Source organism: Schistocerca serialis, chromosome 2 (assembly GCF_023864345.2).
Source record: "Schistocerca serialis cubense isolate TAMUIC-IGC-003099 chromosome 2, iqSchSeri2.2, whole genome shotgun sequence".
In the NCBI taxonomy this organism is placed as follows: domain Eukaryota; kingdom Metazoa; phylum Arthropoda; class Insecta; order Orthoptera; family Acrididae; genus Schistocerca; species Schistocerca serialis.
Genome location: NC_064639.1, coordinates 417056588 through 417084542, shown reverse-complemented (window position 1 = coordinate 417084542; position 27955 = coordinate 417056588). Strand labels below are relative to the sequence as shown.

The 27955-nt window shown below is 45.2% G+C and overlaps 1 protein-coding gene across 2 annotated transcripts in view; it reads right to left on the bottom strand.

Moving 5' to 3' along the window:
* The window catches only part of LOC126455583 (protein takeout-like), a 94817-nt gene that overhangs the window by 58224 nt on the left and 8638 nt on the right, over positions 1 to 27955 (bottom strand). For both annotated transcript variants that reach the window (XM_050091341.1, XM_050091339.1), the window contains exon 2: positions 2153 to 2245. In XM_050091341.1, coding sequence (XP_049947298.1) covers positions 2153 to 2245 — 93 coding nt within the window. The remainder of the gene's footprint in view (positions 1 to 2152; positions 2246 to 27955) is intronic.

Genomic DNA, 27955 nt, shown 5'->3' with positions numbered 1-27955 from the left:
TCGCCGATACCCCAGGAGAAACAGTGTCCCTAATTTGCTGGGAAGTGGCGGTGCGGTCCCCTACGGCACTGCGTAGGATCCTACGGTCTTGGCGTGCATCCGTGCGTCGCTGCGGCCCGGTCCCAGGTCGACGGGCACGTGCACCTTCCGCCGACCACTGGCGACAACATCGATGTACTGTGGAGACCTCACGCCCCACGTGTTGAGCAATTCGGCGGTACGTCCACCCGGCCTCCCGCATGCCCACTATACGCCCTCGCTCAAAGTCCGTCAACTGCACATACGGTTCACGTCCACGCTGTCGCGGCATGCTACCAGTGTTAAAGACTGCGATGGAGCTCCGTATGCCATGGCAAACTGGCTGACACTGACGGCGGCGGTGCGCAAATGCCGCGCAGCTAGCGCCATTCGAGAGTCAACACCGCGGTTCCTGGTGTGTCCGCTGTGCCGTGCGTGTGATCATTGCTTGTACAGCCCTCTCGCAGTGTCTGGAGCAAGTATGGTGGGTCTGACACACCGGTGTCAATGTGTTCTTTTTTCCATTTCCAGGAGTGTAGCATTTCCCATACGCTGGATAATTTGCGTTACCAGTTATTTGTCAAATCTGCCACAAAAACCCGCGACCGTAACGGCCACGCGGTTCCAGACTGAAGCGCCTTTAACCGCACGGCCACACCGGCTGGCCTAAATGGGCAGTTTAAGTTTCTTTCTCATAGTCAGCTTTAACTACGATGGGAGGCATTTAAACCAGTAGACTGTTTCTCCAATGTCTATTCTCAGACCACACACATAATATTTTTAAATAATTGTATAGACAATAATGTGATGTTTTGGTTTCTGTCTTGCGGTTGCTTTTAAGAGCAAGCAGGAAAGTCGTATTTATAGCTTACCGGACTGCGTTTAGAATACTACCACGGATTCCGAATCGTCCGAAACTTTGAAATTCTTCCCATTCGCAAACTGAAACAATATGGAAAACAATCACTGAACCTACTGTCGTCACGACCCAGCAGCTCTCATACCCCCATATGCCAACGATCCCAGCCGATTTTAGTACTCATTTCTATCGACTTCAGTTTCCATCCACGGTTCTGTGTACAATGACAAAAGGTTCAAGGTCAGAGAGTGGGGGGGAAGAGAAGACGCACAAAGACGGGTTGAAGAAATCGACATAGTGAGGGAGGAGGAGATTGCCTATGCAAACCAGTGTAGTGAGGGGATCAAGTGCATTGAGATGAAGTAGAACGAACCTGAAAACGAATATTGAGCTTGTTATGTTTGCGTAAACCACGAAACCGTCATTCTGGAACGGGTTATGTCAGAGTTCTCCTTAGAGACGAGTTAGTAGAATTGTCAATATTGTCCTAAAGTCTTGTAATGTCAGTGTGTGGTAAAGTATCTATAAACTACAGATATAATGATTTTGGAACGTTGTTCTGGAGTTCTTGCCAACCTTATTAGTTAATGTGGAAGTGCAACGAAGATTTATAGATACCAGTATTAAACGCGGAAAGTACTAAGATGTTAGACCTGTAGAAACTGTTGGAAAGAATCGAAGAGCAAATATTTTTTTCACATAAAACGGTATTGCATCAAGTACACCATATTACAGGAGAGGTTAGGCTGCATACCAAGCAGTTTGTATTTCTCATTGCATTTCAGTGAAACAGAGAATAGACCGCCTACAAACATTTGTCGTGTTTTGTGTAGCGACTTGCTGAGAAACTATAAACAGGTATTATTAACCACAAGTTTATTTTGTGCCGATCAGCGTGGCAAAATGCACATAGTAACTCGAATGTCATACTGCAGGACACGTACAAAGTGAGCAGTTTTTGCAAATAGGGAAACCGCTTAGAACAATGGAAGAAAGAGGCACAATATCCTTAGATAAACTAAGGAAGACTGTTCTTTGCCGGCCGCGGTGGTCTCGCGGTTAAGGCGCTCAGTCCGGAACCGCGCGACTGCTACGGTCGCAGGTTCGAATCCTGCCTCGGGCATGGATGTGTGTGATGTCCTTAGGTTAGTTAGGTTTAAGTAGTTCTAAGTTCTAGGGGACTGATGACCACAGATGTTAAGTCCCATAGTGCTCAGAGCCATTTGAACTGTTCTTTCATCGTTATATTCAAAAAATGTAATCAATTATACTCACCTTTCACAAGATAGGGAATTGCAGCGCGACCATTCTTCAGAGCACATTCATTTAAGTTTGAGTCCTTCTCGCTGCAGGCTTTGAGGTATTGTGCTGAAACAGAAAGGTCTTATGTGGTACAAGAGCATTTTTGCTTTGATACTACAAGATATAAACAAAAAATGCATCAAGGAACTATTGTTATGGTCTTCAGTCCGGAGACTGTTTTGATGTAGCTCTATATGCCAGTCTGTCCTGTGCAGGCCTCCGCATCTCTTTATAACTACAGTAACGTGCATCCATTTGCACCTGCTAACTACATTCGACTCCCTATGCAACCCCCCCCCCCACTCTCCCCACACACACACACACACACACACACACACACACATCAAACTCGCTTACTACTTTTATTCTTATATCCTAGTTTATTCTGATATTCTAGTACAAGTGGTTGATACTTGATAAAACGATTACACCCCCCCCTCCCCCCGACCTATCATCGCCACCTAAGAACCGTGGACCATGCCAAAGTGGGTGGCTTTCTTTGCTCTACGACACAGATACACATGTAGAGATGAATCTATGGAGAGTTCTGAGTAGCCTGTGATGCTGATGAGTGACATTAGCCTCTACACTGAGGCAACAGTCTAGCTGATTGACTGATCTGGCCTTGTAACTTTGGAAACATAGCCTTTATATATTGGCACTATCAATGGCTGAAAGAAAAGGGAAACTACTGCTATTATATTTAGTTCAAAACAGATAGCTCTCATGTGTGGGTTATGGGATGATGTCCTCATGGGTAAATTATTCCGGAGGTAATATAGCCCGGAGGTCTGGTACCGTGCGCCGTGGAATTTGAATCAGCACCAGACATCATGGACGTCGAAGACCCCTAGATGTCTCTGCACCATCGCGCCGTAAGCCGAGGCGGCGTACGCCTCCTGGCCTGCATTTATAGTGTGAGGAACAAGTGGTTCCAGCAGCCAATAGCGACTCCCCTGATTCTGTATTTAAGTGTCTGCCTCTCGCTCAGCCGGATGGATCTCCGCCCCCACCCACTTTTACAAGGCCCTCCAAATCCTTGAACGCCATGCGCTCCGCCTTGCCTTCCATATCCGCCTTCCTTCCCCCACACGGCTCCTGTATGAACTGATCCCCTTCCCCCACCTCCTCCTGTTCCTCCAACATCTCCGCATCCTTTACATTGTCCACAGGCTTCACCCCCCCACCCTCTGGTTTCCTCCTTCCTCTCCAACCCCGCCCATTGCCGCGCTTCTATCACTGTCTCCCTCCCTCTCTCCACCTCCACACCCTCCATCTCCTTCATCAGGGCAATTTGCAACACCTCCCCCTCCTGGATGACGAACTTCGCCGTGACATCTACCCTTCCTTCCAACTATAACCTGGCCTTGTTCCCCCCCCCCCCCTCCCCAGGGCCCCCTTTTTTCCTCTTCCCTCCTTCTCCCAGAGCGGATTTTTCTCCTCCCCCCCCCCCCCTCCGCTGAGACCCTGCACCCAATACTTGCCTCTTTCCTTCCCACATCCCTCCCTGCCTGGCCCTCTTCAGTGCGCCCCCGGCTCATCTCCCCCATCTCTTCCCCTCCCTCCCTTCTTCCAGTCTCCCTCATCTCCTTGCACCTGGCAGATCCTCTGTTTTGATCATGGTCAGTGTGCCACATCAGTGTTGTGTTTAGTGCTGTTTCTCCTATGTGTCAAGAGGTGTGATTTTAATTGTGTACTGCCTTGAGGTTCGCCGTCAGTGTTTGTTATGTGCTACGCCATCCGTCGATACCTATTATGCACCAATCATACTGTGCCTTGTGTTCTTTTAATTGTCGCAGTGTGTGGCTTTTTGTGTGCGCTACTTTTAAACAGTTTTAACAGTTTTTTATCTCCATTTTACAGTCACCCCGTTTTTTGTCTATTGCCTTCCATTATGTTCCCCCTTTTTTATATCTATGTTCACCATATTATCTCCTTTGTTCTTTTTAAATATCTTCTATTGTTTGTTCTGTGTCTTTCGGCTGAAGAGCAGCGCATATGCTGCTGCCAGCCCGCCCCGATGGGGAATTGAAATACAATAAAGAAAAAAAAAAAAGCTCAGCCGGCGAATCTAATCGTTGCGTGAGTAGTGACAGTAGTGACATATTGCCTCGACAAAAGGCTGCTTGTTTACCGTCCTTTGTTTTCATTACTAGTGAACATGTTGGATTCGTTTGGTTGTCCCTGTCACTCCATTGCTTCTTGCATGTTGTCGTCGTAAGGTCTCTCTCGATCGTCCGTTGTTGTTGTTTCGTGTCCGTCCTTTCTGTTCGTTTGTTTGTTCGCGGGCCGCTCTCCGTTTGGTCCCAACGCGATCGCGGCCACCCCGCGGTTACAACAACAGGAGGTAAAATAGTCCATTCATATACTCAGGAAGATATTGGCCATCAGGTAAACTAGCGTCCTACGAGTCGGAGCGTTCCACGCTTAATGCTTTAAGAGGGTAGGTAGGTTAAAGGAATTAAAAATAGAGTTTGGATAGGCTGAAATGAAAGGTAGTGGTAATTAGAGATACGCAGCGGTAGGAAGAGTGGATTTTTGGACAGGTCAGTACACGCTTTTCAACACAGAATGAAATAGATGTAATGCAGAACGAGGTCTCACAATAAATACAAAAATAGAAATGCAGCAGACTACCATATACAAAATAGTGAATCCATTATTACGCTATATACAAGTCGACACTAACTATGGTTGTAAAAGTTTGTGTGCTGACTAGCTCCGCACATGAGAAGATGGTAAGAATGTCTGATGCCATAAAAGAAATTATTTAGATCGTTAAACCAGATGAAAATTTAATACTAATGAAGACTGAAATTCGATAGTGAGAAAGGGAAGAGAAGGAAAAGTTGTAGCAGAACACAAAATGGGGGAGAGGAGTGTAACCTTCCGGCGGAGGTTCGAGTCCTCCCTCGGGCATGTGTGTGTGTGTTTGTCCTTAGGATAATTTAGGTTAGGTGGTGTGTAAGTTTAGGGACTGATGACCTTAGCAGTTAAGTCCCATAAGATTTCATACACATTTGACCACTTTTTTTTTTTTTTTGAGACTTCGAAACCAGACTGTACACTGTAAAACATTATAAACTACGGATTAAAACTGAATAAATTGCAGAACGGTAGGACTTTTAGGACATGGGACCTGGTTAATTTGAAAGAATCACTGTTTGGGGAGTGCTTCAAGGAAGTATTAGGGAAAGAGTGAATGAAACAGGTGAAAGCAATACAGTAGAAGACTGATGTATAGGTTTCACAGATTATGCTGAGGGAATTGAATGAGGAAATGAATACAGGTCAAGGTAAAGTCTTTGGTGCGTACCCCATCACAGGGCTACTGGCCTCACTGCAGACAGAGCACAGCTTTTCTTCGCCACAGTGTCCGCAACTCGTGGTCGTGCGGTAGCGTTCTCGCTTCCCAAGCCCGGGTTCCCAGGATCGATTCCCGGCGGGGTCAGGGATTTTCTCTGCCTCGTGATGACTGGGTGTTGTGCGCTGTCCTTAGGTTAGTTATGTGTAAGTAGTTCTAAATTCTAGGGGACTGTTGACCATAGATGTTAAGTCTCATAGTGCTCAGAGCCATTTCTTCGCCGCAGCACTAAGAAGGGGGTTGTTGCGTGCCCACAGCGCCGGCGGCCTTCTACCTCGGAGAACGATCCCCGGTACTCATTGGGAAGGCTTGGGGCTGTACCGGAGAGAATGGAACGGAAAAAACCCATGACTCTGTCTGGGACTGAATCCGGGATCTCCAGTTTCGAAGTGCAGTGCACTACCCGCTAGCTAATCATGATGGCCACCAAATAAATGTAATCTCAATCCTGAAGAAGACCAAGATGAAGCAAAGAAGGTGGCATATCTGCCCTATGCTGGCTCTATTTCTGCCAGAATCAGTAGGATCCTCCATAAACACAATATCAAGTGTGTTTTCTGTCCATCCAACAAGATCAGGGGACTGCTGGGGAGTGTCAAAGACGACCTGGGGTTACGAAAACCAGGGATTTACAATATACCTTGTCAATGTGCCATGTCCTACATTTGCCAGACGACAAGAACTGTGGATATCAGGTGCAAAGAACATCAGAGGCACACTAGATTAAGACAGGTGACTAAGTCAGCCATTGCTGAACACTGTCTAGAACTAGATCATGCCATGAAGTATTAGGATACCAAGATTCTAGCACAAACACCCAGATTTTGGGTCAGTGTTATAAGAGAATCGATAGAAATTAAAATGGCTGACGATCTTATGAACCGTGACACAGGGTACCAGCTAAGCAGAACCTGGTATCCGGCTCTGGAATTGTTAAAGGAGCAACGGGGCCAGCTGCAACACTACACAAACAGAAGAACCAGAGACATGGGAATGGAAAACAAGCCCCTGACGGACTACCAGGCGCACCAGACCGAAGATGGAACACCCAGAAGTGGGACTGGTGGGCACGGACCGCAGAGGGAACATCCAGAGCCGCAGTGGACGAAAAACGGAGCGGCAACGCTCCAACAGGTCGTGGTGAGCGGGCGCGGACCGCAGGGGGAACGCTTGGTACCCCAGACCGTAGATGAAACCCCCAGGAGCGGGTTTGGTGGTCGCATCGCATCGCATCGCATGGATCTGCACGGAGATAACTTTTCCTCCGATGTGTGATGGAGTTCGCAGCAGTTATTGCTTTGCCTCCCATGCATGCGGATGTTGCGTCTTCACATGTGGGTTGTCTTCTTGGGTGGCTCCTCAGCACAGTTCTGCAGAGCTAGATATGTAGCTAGCAGGTGTGGCCAGCGGGTGGTGACGCTGCGTTGCAATTTGTGGCCCAGCGTCCGGATTTGGGCGTTGTGCGACCGGCCAGCACTGTCGTAAAAGGTGCAGGCGGTCGTCTGGAAGAGGTCACGGAGTAGAGGTACTTCCGCGACGTCGTGAAGATGAGCGGTGGGAAAATCGTAAGGCAGGTGTAAGGCCAGCCGAAGGATGCGATTCTGCAGAGTCTCCAGCTTCTTCAGGTTCGTGTCGGCGGCGTTCCCCCAGACGACGGCGGCGTACTGGAGTACAGGACGGAGCAGCGCCTTGTACAGGGTGATGCCCAGCCGCGGTGGCAGTTGGGAACCAGGGTTCAGCAACGGGTACAGGGTGCGGAGCCTTTTCCGCACTTTGGCCTTCACGTCGCGAATGTGCGGAGCCCACGTGAGTCGGCAGTCAATGGTGACGCCGAGGTAATGCGCCGTTGGGCGCCACGGGACAGGGCTTCCACCGACAGCGAGCGGCTGCAGACCTGCAGGAACGAGTCGCCTGGTGACGACCAGGAACTGAGTCTTGGCACCATTGAATAGGAGACGCCACTTGACTGCCCAGGCTGCCAGGGTGTCAACGGCGAGCTGCAGACGGCGGCGCATGACAGCGGCATTGAGGCTCCTAGTGTAGAGAGCCGTGTCATCCGCGTACAGGGCGAGCTGCACACGGTCGATCTTCGGCGCATCAGATGTGTACAGCGAGTACAGGAGTGGCCCCAAGACCGAGCCCTGTGGCACCCCGGCGTTGATGCGGCGGACGGAGGACAAGCCCTGCGCGGCCCGCACATGGAAGGTCCTATCAGCAAGATAGGAAGCGATGAGACGTACGTGCGACGTCGGGACCCCAAGTTCAAAAAGCTTGAACAAGAGGCCACGGTGCCACACGCTGTCAAAAGCACGCGACACGTCCAGGAACACCGCGCCGAAGAACTCGCGCTGCTCGAGGGCGACGAACGCATCTTCCACTAACCGAAGGAGTTGATGAACGGCTGAGTGGCCCCTACGAAATCCGAACTGCTCTTCGGGCAGGAGGCCTTCCTCGTCGACGTGGCGCTGCAGCCGCCTGATGTACACCCTCTCAAAGACCTTGGAGACGGCCAGCAGGAGACTAATAGGTCTGTAGTTCACGGGCTGCCGCAGATCCTTCCCCATCTTCGGAATCGCCACGATTTCCGCATGCTTCCAGGACTGAGGAAAGCTGCATGACCGGAGGATGACATTAAAGACGTCGGCAAGATGAGCAGGGCGTTGGAAATTTCGTCTGGGCCCGCAGCTTTCCTGGGGTGCAGGGCACGCAGGATGGTCGACACCTCCTCCGCCGTTGTCTCTTCAATGACGTCATCGTCGTCACGTGCCTCCAGGTAGCGTGGGAGCCGGTCAGCAACCAGGTCGTCGGTGACAGCGTCAGTCGGGTCTTCGATAGGCGTAAACGCCGCCTCAAAGACGTCAGCAAGAGCATCAGCCTTCGCAGCTGGTTCGCAGACAGCCTGACCATGGACCAGCAGCGGGGGGATACGTTGCGTGCGGCGTAGGAAACGCTTCGTCATCTGCCAGGCTGGGCCATCTTCAAGACAAAGTGTGGCGACCTTGTTATTCCAGTCGCGATTGCGATGATTGTCAATGGCGGCCCGGATGTCCCAACGCATCCTGTTGAGTAGGCGCTTGGTGTTGGCATTTCGCGTCCTCTGCCACTCCCGGTAGACCCGGTTCTTCTCAGTGATGGCCGCAAGGATGTCCGGCGGCAGCTGTTGGGAGTAGTCAGGCGGAGGGCGGGGTCTGGGCGGCGTCGCTATGGTGGCAGCGTCGATCGTGGTTGCCGCGAAGTGCAAAAGTGCTTCGTCCGCTCCAACTTCCGCAGGGGGCGGTGCGGCGGCTAGTGAGTGCGTCACGGCTTCTTGAAACCTGTCCCAGTCTATGCCAGCAAGTGAGATACCTCGCCTGGGCTGCTGGAGGGCGTCTAGGTCGATGTCAAAAACCACAGGGAGATGATCCGACGACAGTGCAGTCCTCGTCGTGGCGGTGATCTGTTGAGGGATGCCCTTGACGACTGCGATGTCAATTGTATCTGGGAGGCCACGAGCAGGGAAAATTGTCGGGTCGTACGGCCCCACCACAAGCGCATGGTGACGTTCCGCTATCCGGAGCAGGCAGCGGCCAGCGGCATTGGTGATCCTGGAGTTCCAGGAGACATGTTTGCTATTGAAGTCCCCGGCGACGAACACTTGCCCCCTCAAGGAAAGCAGAGCATCGAAGTCAGCAGGGTCCAGGGGACGAGACGGCGGCCGATAGGCCGCGACGAACGTGATGGCGCCCGCCGAGGTGTGAACAACGACACCAGTGGCCTCCAGCGTCGCCAGTGGTGGAAGTTGTATCACATGGTGACGTATGCCATTGCGGACGTAGACGGCTGTCCCCCCACCCGCCGTCAGTCGATCGGTGCGATAGCTTGAGTAGTTGGCCGCCCTGACGTCTACCCCAGGCTTCAGGTGTGTTTCATTGATAAGGCAGACGTCGACGGCTTCATCTCGGAGAAATTGGCGAAGTTCGCCAGCTTGGGTGCGGACGCCGTTGGCATTCCACGCGACGACCGTGAGCCCTCTAACGCTGCCCATGGTGCGGCTGGTGAGTGTTGGCAGCGGTTGGGGCCGGAGAGGCCATCGGCATTGCAGCGGTGAGTTGCTGCGACAGGACGTCAATCAACTTCGTAGCACTGGTCACCAGGGCTGTGAGCTGCGCGACGAGGTTGGCCAGGTCAGCGGTGGAGACAGCCGGCGCGGCCCCGGCGCGGGAAAGGGGGGGCGTGGCTGCTTCGCTGTGAGAGTCCACCTGGGGCTGCTCGACGGACGGTGCCGAGCGCTGGGTACCCACTGGGCGGTGACCCCCGCGCCGGCGGTTGGCGGGGCGCGGTCCGGCCGACGTCCCGGGAGAGACAGTACCCGGTTCCGTCACTGGCTGCGGTGGTGGAGGCGCAGGAGCCTCCGGTGTCGGTACGGCCTCGGATGCGGCGGAAGCAGGAACCGACGTAGCCGGGACGGTGGAGGACGTCCCCGACGTTGCCACCGCGCAAGAGACGCCTGGCCGTCTCGTTGCGAGCTTCTTCTGATGTGGCGCTGGTGTTTGGCCACGCTGGCGAGCAATGGCACGCTTCCATACCTCACACCCACGATAACTGGCCACATGAGCACCGCCACAGAGTGCACAGGTAGGCTTCTCGGTGGGCGGACGGGGGCACGCACTGCCTGCATGGGCGCCGGCGCATTTAACACATCTGTCAGGCATAGAGCAGTGGCGCGCGACGTGGTTGATTCCCTGGCAGCGAAAGCACTGCACAGGGCCTCTCCGGGAACGAAGATCTTCGGTCTGGACCGGAACGTCGGCGACCCGCGTCAATTGGTATAGTTTGCGGTTCTCCACGGTGTCAGAGCAGACGACCAGGAAGAGCGGCATATCTTCGCGTGATTTTGGCGACTTCATCTTCACAACCGCCCGTATGTAGAAGCTCAGGTCTGCGAGTTCTCGATGCAGGTGATCGGCTTCCATGTTGAACGGAAGGTCGCGAAATACGATCTTCAGGACCTTGTCAGGTGCGGAGGCGTGGGTATAGAAAGGGATACCACGCTCAGACGCCTTCTGGGTGACCCGGCGATAGTCATCAGCAGTGCGGAGTGTGACCCTGTACAGGTCTCGCCCCGCAGGCTTCACGGTGTACACGGCCGTTGTCCAGCTGCGCAACAGCTTCTGCAGTTCTCCATAGGGCGGCCGAAACTGAAGAACCACCGGCGGAAGATGGGAGTCTTTCTTTGGCGCAGGATTGCTCGGCGGCGGGTCCGGCGCGTCCTCGAGCGCATCGAAGGAGTTGGCGACGACAGTTGGTGGCGTCGTCGATGACAGCATGCGTCTTGCAGTTCGCCGGGCCCGGACGAAACCGTCAGCGTCAGGGGCGAAGTCTTGCTTGGCTCGCTTCTCAATCGGCGAGCTGCGAGCAGCAGCCGTCGCAGCTGTTGCCCTCCTCTTCTGTTTCCCGCTGCGTCCGCGTGGCCGAGGAGCGGCAGTGCTCTCATCTTCAGAATCGGGCTGCGGAGCAGACAGCGCAGTCTTCAACGTTTCCGGAGCAGTGTCCGTCAAATCCATAGCCGTAGCAGTGGTCGTCATAGGTGGGGGGCCAGATGGGGCCGTCGACAGCGCAAGCGCGGCCGAACGGCGATCTGCCACACCCTTCGCGTCGCTAGCAGGCGCAGGTACGTCCTTCTCGCGGCTGCACATCTCAGCAACTCGCGTGTGTGTGCGTGCGTCGTGGTTTGGTGGTCGCGGACCGCAGAGGGAACACCTAGAACCGCAGCGGACGGAAAACGGAGCAGCAACGCTCCAGCAGGTCGCAGGGAATGGGCGCGGACCACAGAGGAAGCCCCTGCAGCCGTTGGTGGAGGAGGGAAGGCCATAGGCATAAATACTGGACCAGGTCCACTCGAGGAGCAGTCTCAGGTCGCACCTGATGAAGGTTACGAGCTACGTGACCGAAACATCGTGCAAGTACGACGCTGATATCCGGCAGAACACCCGACAACCCAAGATGTCATTAGAACGCCGGGAAAGCCTGAAGAGTTACATCTGAAGTCTCCATGGGGAGGAGATGTATCAGAATACCAAGAAGCTGGATAAGCTTCGGCAGAAGGAGGGGAAGATGCTGAGTTCTCTCAGTTTTTGCTGAGGTGTCGAGATGGAAATGTGGTACCAGTATTTGCCAGAATTAAACATCACATCAACTCCAGAGCGGCGAACAAGATAAAACGCAGAAAAACAGAGGATTCGAAATATGCGCCACAGGTTAGATGTTGTGGCCAGGGAGCTGTTACACATTCATCTGTACATGGCAGTGTCCTTAACAAGAGAAGATTGGGATTGGGTAGACCGTGCCTCCTGGTCTTTAGCTGAGTGTGCTAGAAGGAGTGCCTCATCTTGCCAATCTGCAAAGTTTGACCGCATGGGTAAGAAAGCACAGCAGATGGAAGAGACACGCACTGTGACGAATCTGAGTGGCATACAGTTAGATGATATAACCTTAAAGGTACTCAGCAAGGGTCTCAACTTTGCTACGAGCCCTAGAAATGTACCCATTTCAGGCTTCGTCAGTGCAGTAGAGCAAGTTGCAACCACACTTCCATCTAATGTGGCAGAGGAAGTCCGCCGAGAGACCTGCAGGGCCCTCACCAAGGCCAGGCCGCCGAAATCGAACATCACAACCGAGGAGAGGCTTGCACTCAAGAAACTCCGGGAAGACAACAGCATTGTGGTACTGCCAGCAGACAAAGGGAACTCCACTGTCATCTTGCAGCGGGTGGATTATGATGAGAAAGTATGCCAACTTCTGGAGGACCCTGCATACAGAATTCTGAAGTGTGACCCCACGGACAAGTTGGCCAAGAAGGTTAGCGCTCTCTTGAAGGAAATAGGGATGCCCGATAAGATCATCAGACAACTATGGGAAAAAGCGCCAGTGCCACCTAGACTGTATGGTCTGCCTAAAATACACCAGGAGGGCGTGCCCCTACGTCCAGTTGTCAGTAATATTGGGGCACCGACGTACACAACAGCCAAGTACTTGAAAGATCTCCTGTCTCCATATGTGGGGAAATGTATTCACCACATCCGCAACTCAGAAGATTTCCTGCAACGCCTCAAGCAACTGCACATCACAGATTCGGACATCATGGTTAGTTTTGATGTGGTATCGCTGTTCACCAGGGTCCCAGTGAAGGACTCACTAGAACTGATCGCAGAGAAATTTGACGGTGCTCTGTTGGACCTGTTCAGTCATACACTGACATGCACGTATTTCCTGTACAGAAACCAATATTACGAGCAAACTGAAGGTGCAGCTATGGACAGCCCACTGTCCCCTGTGGTTCCCAACATGTTTATGGAGAGTTTTGAGGAGAGGGCATTGGAGACAGCCACATTTAAACCCACATGCTTCTTTAGGTATGTGGATGACACCTTCGTGATCTGGCCACATGGGATGGACAGGCTCAGTGAGTTTCTTGAACATCTTAACTCATGCCACCCTAATATCGAGTTCACCACGGAACTGGAGAAGAATGCCCAGCTGCCATTTCTGGATGTACTAGTCCAGAGGAAAGCAGATGGATCAATTGGCCACAGTGTGTACCGAAAACCAACACACACTGATTTATATCTGCAGGCCAGCAGCTGTCACCACCCTGCACAGAAGAATGGGGTTCTGAAGACTTTGGTCCACAGAGCACGGGCCCTGTCAGACCAAGAGAATCTACCTATAGAGATAGAACGTCTCAAAACAGTTTTCTCCAAGAATGGATACACGGACAGACAAATTGAGAGGGCACTCCAACCAGCCACTATACCACAGGTTCCTCAAGAAGACCAAGATGAAGCAAAGAAGGTGGCATATCTGCCCTATGCTGGCTCTATTTCTGCCAGAATCAGTAGGATCCTTCATAAACACAATATCAAGTGCGTTTTCTGTCCATCCAAGAAGATCGGGGGACTGCTGGGGAGTGTCAAAGACGACCTGGGGTTACGAAAACCAGGGATTTACAATATACCTTGTCAATGTGCCATGTCCTACATTGGCCAGACGACAAGAACTGTGGATATCAGGTGCAAAGAACATCAGAGGCACACTAGATTAAGACAGGTGACTAAGTCAGCCATTGCTGAACACTGTCTAGAACTAGATCATGCCATGAAGTATTAGGATACCAAGATTCTAGCACAAACACCCAGATTTTGGGTCAGTGTTATAAGAGAATCGATAGAAATTAAAATGGCTGACGATCTTATGAACCGTGACACAGGGTACCAGCTAAGCAGAACCTGGTATCCGGCTCTGGAATTGTTAAAGGAGCAACGGGGCCAGCTGCAACACTACACAAACAGAAGAACCAGAGACATGGAGATGGAAAACGAGCCCCTGACGGACTACCAGGTGCACCAGACCGAAGATGGAACACCCAGAAGTAGGACTGGTGGGCACGGACCGCAGAGGGTACATCCAGAGCCGCAGTGGACGAAAAACGGAGCGGCAACGCTCCAACAGGTCGCGGTGAGCGGGCGCGGACCGCAGGGGGAACGCTTGGTACCCCAGACCGTAGATGAAACCCCCAGGAGCGGGTTTGGTGGTCGCGGACCGCAGAGGGAACACCTAGAACCGCAGCGGACGGAAAACAGAGCAGCAACGCTCCAGCAGGTCGCAGGGAATGGGCGCGGACCACAGAGGAAGCGCTTGCAGCCGTTAGTGGAGGGGGAAGGCCATAGGCATAAATACTGGACCAGGTCCACTCGAGGAGCAGTCTCAGGTCGCACCTGATTAAGGTTACGAGCTACGTGACCGAAATATCGTGCAAATACGACGCTGATATCCGGCAGAACACCCGACAACCCAAGATGTCAAATGTAATCTCAGTTAAAAACGTTACGTATATCTAGCAATGTACTACGAAAAATCAACGAAATACTTACATGTGCTTAAAGATATACAGTGACTTGAATACACGGACGGCAGACTATGGCCAAATTGATTAATAATTTTGTAGTTTAGAAAAGCTATAGAAAATGTGTGCAACCCTGTAAAGATTAAATTTAATAAAGCAGTCTACACCTGTATACACGGCGCTCAGAAACAGTTTGAAAAGCTTGTGACAACGCTGCAGGTTAGGTTGTGCTGAGAAATAATTGTTAAAAAAAGAATTCGATGCGCTGATTGTTGAAGTTAGCCAATCAAACAATTGTGTGGGCAAATTCAAGTGGCGGGCCAGAGACAGTGTCGCCTAACGTGTTGTGCGTTTGAATAAAAATTAAAAAGCCCGCAACCGTAACTTTTGAATTTAATTTATTTAATACAAAGGTACAGTCTCGTGTATACCAGAGATCTATTGACATCGGTTATTAAATATTGACTCCTGTTATACTGAGCATAAGATTGGACTCCTCCCAATTTACGTTGTTCGAAAGGTCAGAAGATGATGTAAAGGAACACCGAAACTGCTTGCGTAAATAAATTAAATGCAAAAGTGACGGCTGGAGATGTTTTAATTTTCATTTGATATAGAGCAGCCAATATGCTTGTAATCATCCATTACAAGGAAGGACATACAAAGATTTGTTCTTCGTTTGGTTTCCTAGGAGCAGACAATAGAGTGATAGAAAAATTGAATACAAGACGTTAGTAGGAACCGAACCCGAACCGAACGATGTGCAGTCATGTGCGCTATCAAGCTGTATCTGGCGGGCTGTCTGAATTTGCGCGTGCAACGGTCTGATTGGCTAGCTTCAATGCTAAGAAACTCGAAAACTGCGCAACGTCTCTACAATTTCTTAACAGCTGTTTCTCGTTATAACCCATCCTGCAGCACCATTACAAGCTTCTCAGACTGTTTCTGACCACCCTGTATAGAGCCTGTACGCCAAAAGCTATGCTGCGTCACCTGGTGGTGAGTACTTTGCACCAAAAAAGCAATTTTCTTTCACATTTCTTTTATGTGTTGGGCGAGACAAAACTATGTGGCTCTATGATACGTAGCCTAGTCTCATTATTCCAAAGATCCCTACAGGAAATTCCTCTAATGGTCTCGTTGTCAACAGGAGGTTAATTTGATCATTCTGCAGTCACATTTATTTATTTTGCGTAAAAAGGAAAGAAGGAAGCTTAGGGATTAACCTCGGGGTTAATCCCTAATCTTCCTTCTTTCCTTTTGACGCAAAATAAATAAATGTGACTGCAGAATGATCAAATTCGTTCAAATGGCTCTGAGCACTATGGGACTTAACATCTGAGGTCATCAGTCCCCTAGAACTTAGAACTACTGAAACCTAACCAACCTAAGGACATCACATCCATCCATGCCCGAGGCAGGATTCGAACCTGCGACCGTAGCGGCCGCGTGGTTTCCGACTGCAGCGCCTAGAACCGCTCGGCCACATCGGCGGGCGCAGAATGATCACATAGTCTTATTCTATTACAGGTTTTTCTACATATACCACCACCGTTTTGCGAGTAGAAAGTCGCCTTTCTCCCACTGATTGCCATTTAAGTTCCTTTAGGTTGAATGTTAACTTTCGTGTTCTTTATACCGATCCAAACGGTGAAACACAATTTGTCCCACTAGCGTCTTATATGCAAGTCATTTACAGATGCATTTAATGCTACTAATATTATATATTCCTCCCATTTCATACAACTTATTAATCATTCCTAAATAATTTTACGTATGAGTTACGTGTTTCGGATGTCGACTAGTAATCTTGTATTTATCCTCAATTTTTTTCGGCAGCGAGAAAATTTCTTTTGCAAGAAGTGACTTAACCAAGTACCGATTCCAGAGTCCGTAATTCCACCAAAGTGAGGTTTATGGGAAACAATTGGGACGCGTCCCAGTGTTCGGACCTGACGCTCACGTCATGCAACTGTTAGCACACGCAAGTCTAAAATCTTGATGGGTCACTGGAAAGGAAACAAATTTGGATGGGGTGCCCACCAGCGCGCTCTACAGACTGGCTCTGGTCTAAATAAAGTATGAGTCGTACAAATACTCTATGAAATACTGACTGCTAAATGGCAGTCTAAACATTTGCCTCTACTGACAGATGATCAGGAAGCTAACTATTATAATGATTCCCTGTTTAGACGTTTACAAGAACTTAGACCTGAGCTGAGACAGCTTTGAGCATAGAGCTGCTAGGTGTCATGCTGTTCATGTATCTTGCCTGCTTTTTGGACCATTCACGGTAATATATCTTAAGCAAGGATTTTTGGAATCCCGGTTTCCGTTACTGAGTTTCTGAGACAATCTTTCACTTGAACGATTATTTCTTTGACTTATGTAACAGATTCAGGTCATAGTGCCTGACTAAAATGGTTTGTGCACACGCTAGCACAACATACAGCAAAAAGAACAGTAGAGAGGGCATTAGATATTCGTTTCTGCAACATTTTATTTAATAAGATTAATTCCCAAGTCTTTACCGTCTGATGATACGTTGGTGGAATTAGAGCACCATTAAATAGTATCAAGTGAGATGCAAGAAAACGTGAAGAAAAAACGATTAAGTACAACTCAAATTAAGTTGTATGTTTCACTGCGAAGAAATGAAGTTCAGACGAAAACTTCGTATTACGGTTTGCTGTACACAAGAAAATTAGAAGAAAATGTTAGAGCTATCTAATGAATTTCAGACTGATTAAAAAAATTCTTTTAAAAATAAGAAAAATATACTGAATGGAAATCATTCCAAGCAATAACGAGTAATCAGAAGACATACTGAAGAGTGACATAAACTGATAAATGATAGAAAATCCTGCAAGGAAATGGTGTGGATTTTTTATACTAAAGAACAGTTCATTGGTGGATATGTTACCACAAATAACAGAGGTCACACGTCTCAGAATTGCTGAAAACAATAACAATCGTGCATGAAAAAAACAAATAGCAAATTCTTATTTTTTAGTACGAAAATAAAATGAAGCGTACTATATTTTATCAAACAATAAAGAGGCAGGCTTCATGTAAAGAACGAATCCAACTTCTAAATTTCAAGTTGTTGTGGAATACGAAGATGCAGACTAAAAGTAGGAATGAAGACAATAGACAAGTAGTCTCTTAGGAAGGTCATGTGACAGTATTCAAGGACAAGGACATATAACAGTTAAATTAACCAATAAATGAAGCACCTGAGGAAATGTAGTTACGGCAGTGAGAACTCACAATGGAAAACTGACATCAACAAGAGCAGGAACAGAACAAAATAGAAACATGTAATGTGTAGTTACTGTACTGGCACACATCAAACAACGAGATAAATTTGAACAAACATTCAAACGTTTCTTTAAATAGCCGTATGTCACAAAATGTGAATCAGAAACACACAATAACGACAGAAGCCATTCTGGAAGTTCAGAGTGACAATTATTGAACTGCATGAAATAAAATTGTCATAACTTCTGAACGGTTTACGTTAGGACGTGCAAACTGCACGGTTGGCCGCAAGGTATGATTGGGATCAGTATGTGCCGTATGGTTTGGTTTAGCGACAAAGCCCACTTTCATTTGGATGGGTTCGTCAGTCAGCAACACTGGCGCATTTGGGGGAAAGAGAATCCGCATTTGCGATCGAGAATTATCTTCACCCTCAACGGGTGACTGTGGTGTGCAGTGTCCTGAGACGGAGTAATCAGTGTGTTATTCCTTAATGGAATGGAGACTACCAAACGGTACGTGAAGGTTTTGGAAGATGATTTCATCCCCATTATCCAAGGTAACCCTTGTTTCCACAGGAGGCGGAGCTAGACCCCGTCGAAGCAGGAGAGCGTTCAATGTTCTGGAGGAGGACTTTGGGGACCGTATTCTGGTTCTGGGGTACCTAGAGGCCACTGGCTTGGGGATCGCTTGGCCTCCATTTTCTGCGGATCTGAATACACTACTGGCCGTTAAAATAGTTACACCAAGAAGATATGCAGATGATAAACGGGTATTCATTGGACAAGTATATTGTACTAGAACTGACATGTGATTACATTTTCACGAAGTTTGGTGCGTAGATCCTGAGAAATCAGTACACAGAACAACTACCTCTGGCCTTGATACGCCTGGGCATTGAGTCAAACAGAGCTTGGATGGCGTGTACAAGTACAGCTGCCCATGCAGCTTCAACATGATACCACAGTTCATCAAGATTAGTGACTGGTGTATTGTGATGAGCCAGTTGCTCGGCTACCATTGACCAGGCATTTTCAATTGGTGAGAGATCTGGAGAATGTGCTGGCCAGGGTAGCAGTCGAACATTTTCTGTATCCAGAAAGGCTCGTACAGGACCTCCAACAAACGGTCATGCATTATCGTGCTGATATGTATGGTTCTCAAGGATCGAATGAAGGGTAGAGCCACGGGTCGTAACACATCTGAAATGTAACGTCCACTGTTCAAAGTTCCGTCAATGCGAACAAGAGGTGACCGAGACGGGTAACCAATGACACCTCATACCATCATGCCGGGTAATACGCCAGGATGGCGATGACGAATACACGTTTCCAATGTGCGTTCACCGCGATGTCACCAAACACGGATGCGACCATCATGATGCTGTAAACAGAACCTGGATTCATCCGAAAAAATGACGGTTTGCCATTCGTGCACCCAGGTCCGTCATTGAGTACACCACCGCAGACGCTCCTGTCTGTGATGCAGCCATGGTAACGGCAGCTATGGTCACCGAGCTGAAAGTCTATGCTGCTGCAAAGGTCGTAGAACTGTTCGTGCAGATGGCTGATGTCTTGCAAACGTCCCCATCTGTTGACTCAGGGATCGAAGCGTGGCTGCACGATCCGTTACAGCCATGTGGCTAAGATGCCTGTTACCTCGACTGCTAGTGATACGAGGCCGTTGGGATCCAGCACGGCGTTCCGTATTACCCTCCTGAACCCACCGATTCCATATTCTGCTAACAGTCATTAGATCTCGACCAACGAGAGCAGCAATGTCGCGATACGATAAACCGCAATCGCGGTAGGCTACGACCCTACCTTTATCAAATTCGGAAACGTGATGGTACGCATTTCTCCTCCTTACACGAGGAATCACAACAACGTTTTGCCGGCCGGAGTGGCCGAGCGGTTCTAGGTGCTACAGTCTGGAACCGCGCGACCGCTACGGTCGCAGGTTCGAATCCTGCCTCGGGCATGGATGTGTGTGATGTCCTTAGGTTAGTTAGGTTTAAGTAGTTCTAAGTTCTAGGGGACTGATGACCTCAGACGTTAAGTCCCATAGTGCTCAGAGCCATTTGAACAACAACGTTTCACCAGGCAACGCCGGTCAGTTGCTGTTTGTGTATTTGAAATCGGTTGGAATCTTTCCTCATGTCAGCACGTTGTAGGTGTCACCACCGGCGCCAACCTTGTGTGAATGCTCTGAAAAGCTAATAATTTGCATATCACAGCATCTTCTTCCTGTCGGTTAAATTACGCGTCCGTAACACGTCATCTTCGTGGTGTAGCAATTTTAATGGCCAGTAGTGTACATGCGACTCGTTTTTGTGGTGTTATATTAGAGCCAAGTGTACAGCAATAACGCCAAAACTATTCCTCAACTGAAAACAGGGATTCAGGAGTTCGTCGACAGCATCGATATTCCGACTCCTCAGCGGGTCATGTAGAATTTCACTATTCCTCTGCTCCACATCATCGCCAATGATGGCAGTCACAACGAATATGTCATAACCTAAATCCGAATATCTGTAGTGACGTTTAAATGTTGAATGACGTCTGTGGACGCCGTAGTTTGCGGGTGATATGTGTATATTTATTTTTTGTCATTTTTATTTGTAGTTCACTGTTGCTATTTGAGTTTACAGATTGTCATTTTGTCACTTAGAGATAGTCGAGCTGTGGACGCTAGGAAATGGATCGCCAAGTGGAGAAATCGTAACAGTTGTTTGAACTTAATAGAAGGGTGTCAGCAGCGGTGGCAGCCTGAAGCATTTGCGCCGTGTATGGGACAATGCTATTAAACAGACCACGAAAAGGAAATTGTTTTCTCGTCTTAAGTAGGGTCGTTTCGACATTACTGACTGTCCACATTCTGGATGACATTTGGGGTCTGATGGAGATCGTTTAAACCCATTAATCTACAATGGTCCACGTCAGTGTCCTCGAGAACTGGAAAATGTAGTGAACTGTGATCTTTCTACCATCATACAACATTTGCATGCGTGGAGAAGATTCAAAAATTGCGTGAATTTGTACTGCATACTCTAAGCGAAAATTAAGGAAGTCAGCAGGTGGCCATATGTGCACCTCTTCTTGCTCGTCATCAATTCGATAGTGAACAACACTGAAATTCTTATCCTGAACTGTTATTGATGAAAAGAAAATATACATTTATCTTAATATAACAAATAGAAGGAGTGGTTGAGCACAAACAAAGCAGCAACATCCAGTACAAAAACCTTTGTGCATGCACGAAAGATAATGTTATGCATTTGGTGGAACAGTGATGGTGTGGTGTACCATGAACTGCTTCCCTGAGATGTAACCATCTCTGCTGACATTTATTTTCAACAACTGAGACGCAATCCAAGAACAATGATCAGGAAGACGCTACTCCACCACGACAACGCCCACCCGCCTTCTGCTAGACTGACAAAAAAGGGTAAAAAAGCACTATGAAGGATCTGGGTTGGGAAGTCATTCCACATAACATTACTTACCTGATTTTGCGTCCTCAGATTATTACACCTTCTGCCCTCTCCCGAACAATCGTCAAGGAAATTCCTTTCTGGGCGAAAATGCCTTCCAACAGATACATCGAAAAAGATCAACAACAAATGATCCATTATCTCAAGGGCTTCTCAGTCACACTGAATTCAACGTAAATAATTTTGCTTTGAAGTACCATGCCTGCCGACCAGTATCTTCGGAAGATTGACGAAAACGATGACAACGAAATTCGCATATCTAACGTGGTCAAAAATGGGAAAAACTGGAGATGGCCAGATGAAGATTATTCAATCAAATATAATCGAAGTAAAATAGTGCAGAATTTGAATCCACCTATGAAAATAAATGAGCGTCCTACTCCTACATTCGTGTTCGATTCAAAACTTTGAATGTATTCTATCTGAATAGGTGTAGGTAGATGTAGTAATAAGCAGGCCTTATTTTTCTTGAAGAATTCATTGTTTGTTCATACATTTAAGATCACACTGATGTTATACACTCAAGTACAATTTATTTTTGCTCAAATGTTATTTCTTCATTCCAATTTATCTTTGGAAAATTTAGTCTTTGAAAAGGAAGAAACCCCAAGTTTCGACAAAATAAAATGTTTTTCATCGACAGTTGCTGTATTCTGCATAAGTAACCCTATTCAGTCAGGTTATGCCAACTCACCCCCAGGGTATGCCAATTGCAAGCTTTTAAGAAATGTTGTTTTGGGGTGACCTAAACACTTATTTTGTAATCAAAAACTTAAGCTGTCTGCTGCAGTCACCAGTATCTCTTCACTTAACAAAAAATCAAAAGCCAAGATCTTCGCCAAGTAGCCCAATTATCCTCTAAGAATGATTGTAGAATGACATCACTTCTTTAAACTGCAATAACCTGCTGTAATTATTGTTCTTTACAAGAGTAGATGCAGGCAAGGTATCAACTTCCTCTGTGTAACGTGCAAACTATTCGCTAAGCTTTTCACAAAATAGTACAGAAATAAGTACAAATGCTGGTTGGCTTAGAAATCATAGCTTTAAGTTCAACATCAACAGCTGCTATCAAAAACAGGTGTTGATTCAACCTACATGTGGATGGAAGATTGTTTATGTCAATGATACAGTTTGTTTTAGACGCCTACACCCTACATAGAATTCAAGGTACAGCTACATAAAACATGTCATTTCGGCAGAATTGTTTTCAGTTGCCCCCTGGAAGCTATCCAAGGTATTGAACTATGAAATTGAAGAAAGAATATTGATTAATCGAACATTTCTCCAACACTTCTGATTTCTAAGTGACATTATGCTCTTTGCTTATTGTGCAGATGATCTTCATCTATTAGTAGAAACACTATATAGGTCAAGTTTGGAATTAGGCCTGATTTGCATAATGAACAAATTAGAAGAATGCTACTAATTTACAATAGTAATAGAACAGTTGATGGGTATCTGTGTACGGGGTAATTAAAGACATTGACTGAATTGATAGCAAAGTAAATAATCGAGTAATAGCTTGTAGTAAACTAAATACAATGTTTGAAACAATGCTCCTGATTTGTTTCATACTGTAATTTGAAAGACAGTATGTAATTTCATTTTGCAATCACAGCAGTGAGGTTTGAACTTTCCATCTAGAGATAACTGAAGAAACGAAATTTTTTCAGTGAGTAATAGATACATCCACATTGAGAAATTCTAGAGGAAAGAAGAGAGGATAGAAATGTAACAGGGACAGATTAGAATGGAGGACATAATTATGATGTCAGTGAAAATTAAATAGAAGTGTGCAGGTCATATAGACAGACAAATATATGTAATATTAACAAAATAAATTTTTTTCTTTATTCCAATAGTTAGTAAGGTTCCACATTTATGTATATGATACTAGAAAACATGGTGAATCAACATGGATCTATGCAGCCAAAAAGTGTAATGGTTTGAAAGTCTAGAATACGCTTTTCCTACCAATGGATATCGAATGAATTATGATGATGAGCATGTTGGACTTAGCATATGCACATACCTACAAATTTTGTTCCTATATTTTGAAACTGAAGTACTGGAGATGGCATGGATTAAGTATTCAGTAGGGGTTACATAGCTTCCTCACTGGCATGTATTTGACTTACATTCTAATTATATTCACATATATGATTGTTATTTAAACGTAAATTTCATTTAAAGTTCTATGCTGTAGTTAGAAAAGTCATTATCATTTAGCAAAACATCAGTTTCCTATTCGACCTACAAACAGCCAAAGTTGCAAAATTAACATTTTTTTTTTAAGTTGATGGCTACTTTTAGATTACTTGGACCCAGTTTCAAACCATCCAGGCAGATGAATCAGTGTTTTCTGAAATAGCATTTAATACAGCATGCTGGAAACCTATCATTAGTCATCTGTAAGGATGTAAGAAGCATAATATGTGCATCTACCTCTGAGTTCAAGTTAATATTGATATTGTAATTAATATTGTAGTACAAAGAATACGTTTTCTGGCACAAATCAACTATTTTGATGTGAGCAAAGGGGGAAAAGTAATAAATGAAATGTCAGTTACCTGTGTCAAATTTCTTTAATTAAATACTGCCCTTTGGTTACCCATAAAAACCATGGATCACATTGCAAGTGTATCATTAGTGCCAGAATCTCTGTAGGAATATTAGAACTGGTAACACTATACTTCAAAACTGACACATTGTAAAACATATGATTTTCGCTATTTATCTTTCATAAATTTTACAAAATTCTGCACAGAATAGGTATCGACAGAAAACCAAACTCAGACTGTTTCTCTTAATAAAGGCCATTTTTCTGAAACAGATTACACTGAAACAAGAGAAAAGCAATACAGGTACAATTTATATGTTTAATTTTAACAAACGACAGGAAAAACAAAAAACAATATCACATAATTTTATAAAAGAAAAATTTAGTTTAAATGGTTTGTCCCATAATGCCTTAGATTATGAACATTTAGTTTATTGAATTTTATAAGCCAGAGTGCTAACACCTTTCATATTTTAAACAGCTAAATTCTTCTATTTGACGAAACATGTGCAACAACACAAGTAATTTGCTTTTCTAAAACAACTTGGAGTGATTACATTATAAATACCAAACCAATGATGAATATCTTTATTTTTGAAACAATGTACAATTAGGAAATATTTTTAGAATTGTGTTGTTGTGGTCTTCAGTTCTAAAACTGGTTTGATGCATCTCTCCATGCTACTCTATCCTGTAAAAGATTCTACATCTCCCAGTACCTACTGCAACCTGCACCCTTCTGAATCTGCTTAGTGTATTCATCACTTGGTCTCCTCTACAATTTTTACCCTCCACACTGCCCTCCAATATTAAATTGGTGATCCCTTGACGCCTCAGAACATGTCCTACCAACCGATCCCTTCTTCTTGTCAAATTGTGCCACAAACTCCTCTTCTTCCCAATTCTATTCAGTACCTCCTCATTAGTTATGTGATCTAATCTTCAGCATTCTTCTGTAGCACCACATTTCGAAAACTTCTATTCTCTTCTTGTCCAAACTATTTATCGTCCACGTTTCACTTCCATACATGGCTATGCTCCATACATATACTTTCAGGAAAGGCTTCCTGACACTTAAATCTATACTCGATGTTAACAAATTTCTCTTCTTCAGAAATGCTTTCCCTGCCATTGCCAGTCAACATTTTATATCCTCTCTACTTCGACCATAATCAGTTACATAGCCAGTTACAAAAGTTGTATTATTTATCAAAATTAACTTGAATTTTTTGGTATTTTCTAAAATACTGTTTTCAAATTTGCCTCATCGAATTCTCATATACAGATGGCAACTTCACAAAAGTTACCTTTATTAAAATGGTATTCCATTTGCACCTCTAATCTTTGCTTTATGTAGAGGAACAACACTTTCTCGAACTTCAAAAGGAAAAATGATATAGGAAGGAAGTTTACATTTGGACAACAAGTAAAAGAAAGCTAAGTTGCTAAAATTTGGTTGTATTACCTAAAGAGAGTTATAAATGATACTATTTTATTTATTTTTCAAAACATGAAGGAATTTCCAAAAAACTGAGTATTATCTACTTATAACACTTTCTGAGGATATTTCATTCAAAGTATACAGTAAGTATATTAAAGCAATATTAAAAAACTCCCTTAAATCATATTGAATAGAATGGCATAAAAATATTTTCCATCTCGAATTTTGAAACATAAAATACCACTGGGATGTTTGTATTCAATCAAAATTTGGCAGGAAACCAGCAAAAACCAGATGAATGAAATAGCACTCTAGTAACATTTAGGTAACAATGGGTTTAAAACTAAGCATAAGAGCTATGTGTACAAGTACAAAATATGTACAAGAAGTCATGATAATTTTATTGAACATACCACAAATAATGTGAACCAAAATTTATTTATTTATCTTAAAGAAATTCAGTGAATGATAAATTTAAACAATGAATTTTTAAGGAAGTTTTTTAAGGAAGTTTCTACAGCAGCTGGTCTAAAACTACTTTTAGTCATTTGCCATTGAGTTTGTTACCATTTCCTCAATTATTAGTTATAGTTTTTTTAATGTGACAATCTGAGATGTAAAATGTAGGGAAAGGCTCGCATAACATAGTAAGAATGGCTGTAAGGGGAATGCTAATCTCACAGAATGACACATATATGGGTGAAAGCTGGTAAAGTGGCCACCCTAAGGAAACTGTGGCTTCTGATCCCAGTTCTTTGGCTGGCACATGAAATACTTCTATATAAACTGTAGCTATTCTGCAACTGAAAGAACTCCACTATTATTCAGCTCTCCAAAACGACCACTTTGTGCAGCTGGTGGGGAAAAGTTGTCAAAGACTGACAGCAACAAAAATAAGACTCAGATGACTAGCAAGAAATTGTCACATGAAAAAGATAGAATTGTATACAATGAAGTATATTTAAATTTGAAAAATATTGCCATATAATAATCATCTACAACATTATGCAGAATTTTCATTGATTATTCAGTTTCCAACTTGCTTCATAATGCTTGTCAAAAGAAAAGGTTAAATTATGTTCAAGAGTCAGGTATTAATACAATATTTACACATAAACATGTTCTCATCCTCTTCACAACCAACACATTGATCATCATGCCACAGTTTGCAGTTGGATATCATTTAATATAGCATTCATTGTCATTGATATGGAAAGTTTCACTGCAATACAAATGTGCAGTGTCCTTGTGTTCTTCATTTTATTCTCCAAAAAGTTGCTTCTTGTTATTTACTGGATCCTTTCCTTGTGTCATTGTTTTATTATTATTCAGTTCAACAGGTTTGGATGTACTAAACAGTTTTTTCAGTTTCTACTGGTTTTCTTACTCTGCTATTTACCTGCTCATCTATCTTCAACTTACCTACTAACAGGTAGTGGTATATAGGCTCAACATTATTACTGTTGCCTTCCCATCTCTATAGCTTTAGCTTTGGCTTTCTTTCCTACTTGTTATTGTTGGCATAATTTTAGTTTTGATTAGGGTATGATATGTATTCGACTTACTGCTAGTAATCTCAGCTGTGTTCCCATTGTATTTACAAAAGTTATTACTAGGTTATACACAGCTTCATTCTCTGGTATCTTTTTTTCTTACTGTATCTAACATTATTGTTGTAGTGATTTTCTTATGTAATATAGTGGAATCTTAACAGACTGCTGTAAAAACAATGTATAGCTTTTTGGCAAAATGTAATATACTAATGCTGTAATATACTCATTTTGTGAAATACTACTGTCCTATCATCAACTCGGTTGTCTTGAAATAAGGTAAACACATTACAAAACATGTGTTTGATTAGTTTGCCTTGTTAGGTAAATGGTCACTAGGACTGACTGTATGTCATTATGCTAAATGAAGTTTATATAGATAATTACATAACCATAGCAAATTTACAAATGGAGTGTTTCAAAAGTTAAAATATAACGTTTTACCAGCATTGTAGCAGTTAACTGACATTATATATACAATTATATATTTCATACATGCAAATAAATTTTTTACTTTCGTTACAAAAGACATCTAGAAAACACACAAATGCCTGCAACTGTCAACAGTAAACTCACTCTCTGAACAGTTTTAATTGTTCACCACTAGGCTGCTGCAACAGAATGAAAGGGAGCTGCCACCATACTTATCCTGGCCAATACAACCATTTGTACTCTTCATCCATATTCTTTTTATTCCTCTAGCAGTTTTCTAAACATTGCTGGTGGGTTTTGAAAATACAGATATAATCATTTGTTGAAAGTGTGCCTTCGCATTATACATCGGTTTAAATAAGTCTTTTTCTTAATTTCAGTGCATAGTTTTTTAAACTGTTTATTGATTAATTTATTAACACATTTCATTGAATGACTTCCATTTTTTTAATACTTGACTTATATGTAGTCCTATTGTGATTACTACAAGGAGCTGTACGCAAATGAGTAGTTCTGCAAATTGTTGGACTGAAACATTGGCTTACCACAATGAAAAATGCTCTTATCACAGTACAAGAAAGGTGAGTATGTGCTGGGCACATTTAGAAATGGAAAAGCGGGGAACGAGCTTTTCGACCTATTTGGCAGCTTCAAAGACTTTGGAATCAAAACAACTGCACATATTCTTACTTTTTTACTTGTTGGTATTAGTACCAATATCATGTAATATAATGTATTGTGTAAAGTAGAGTAACATAATATGTGATATGTCTTGGAACATGACACATTCC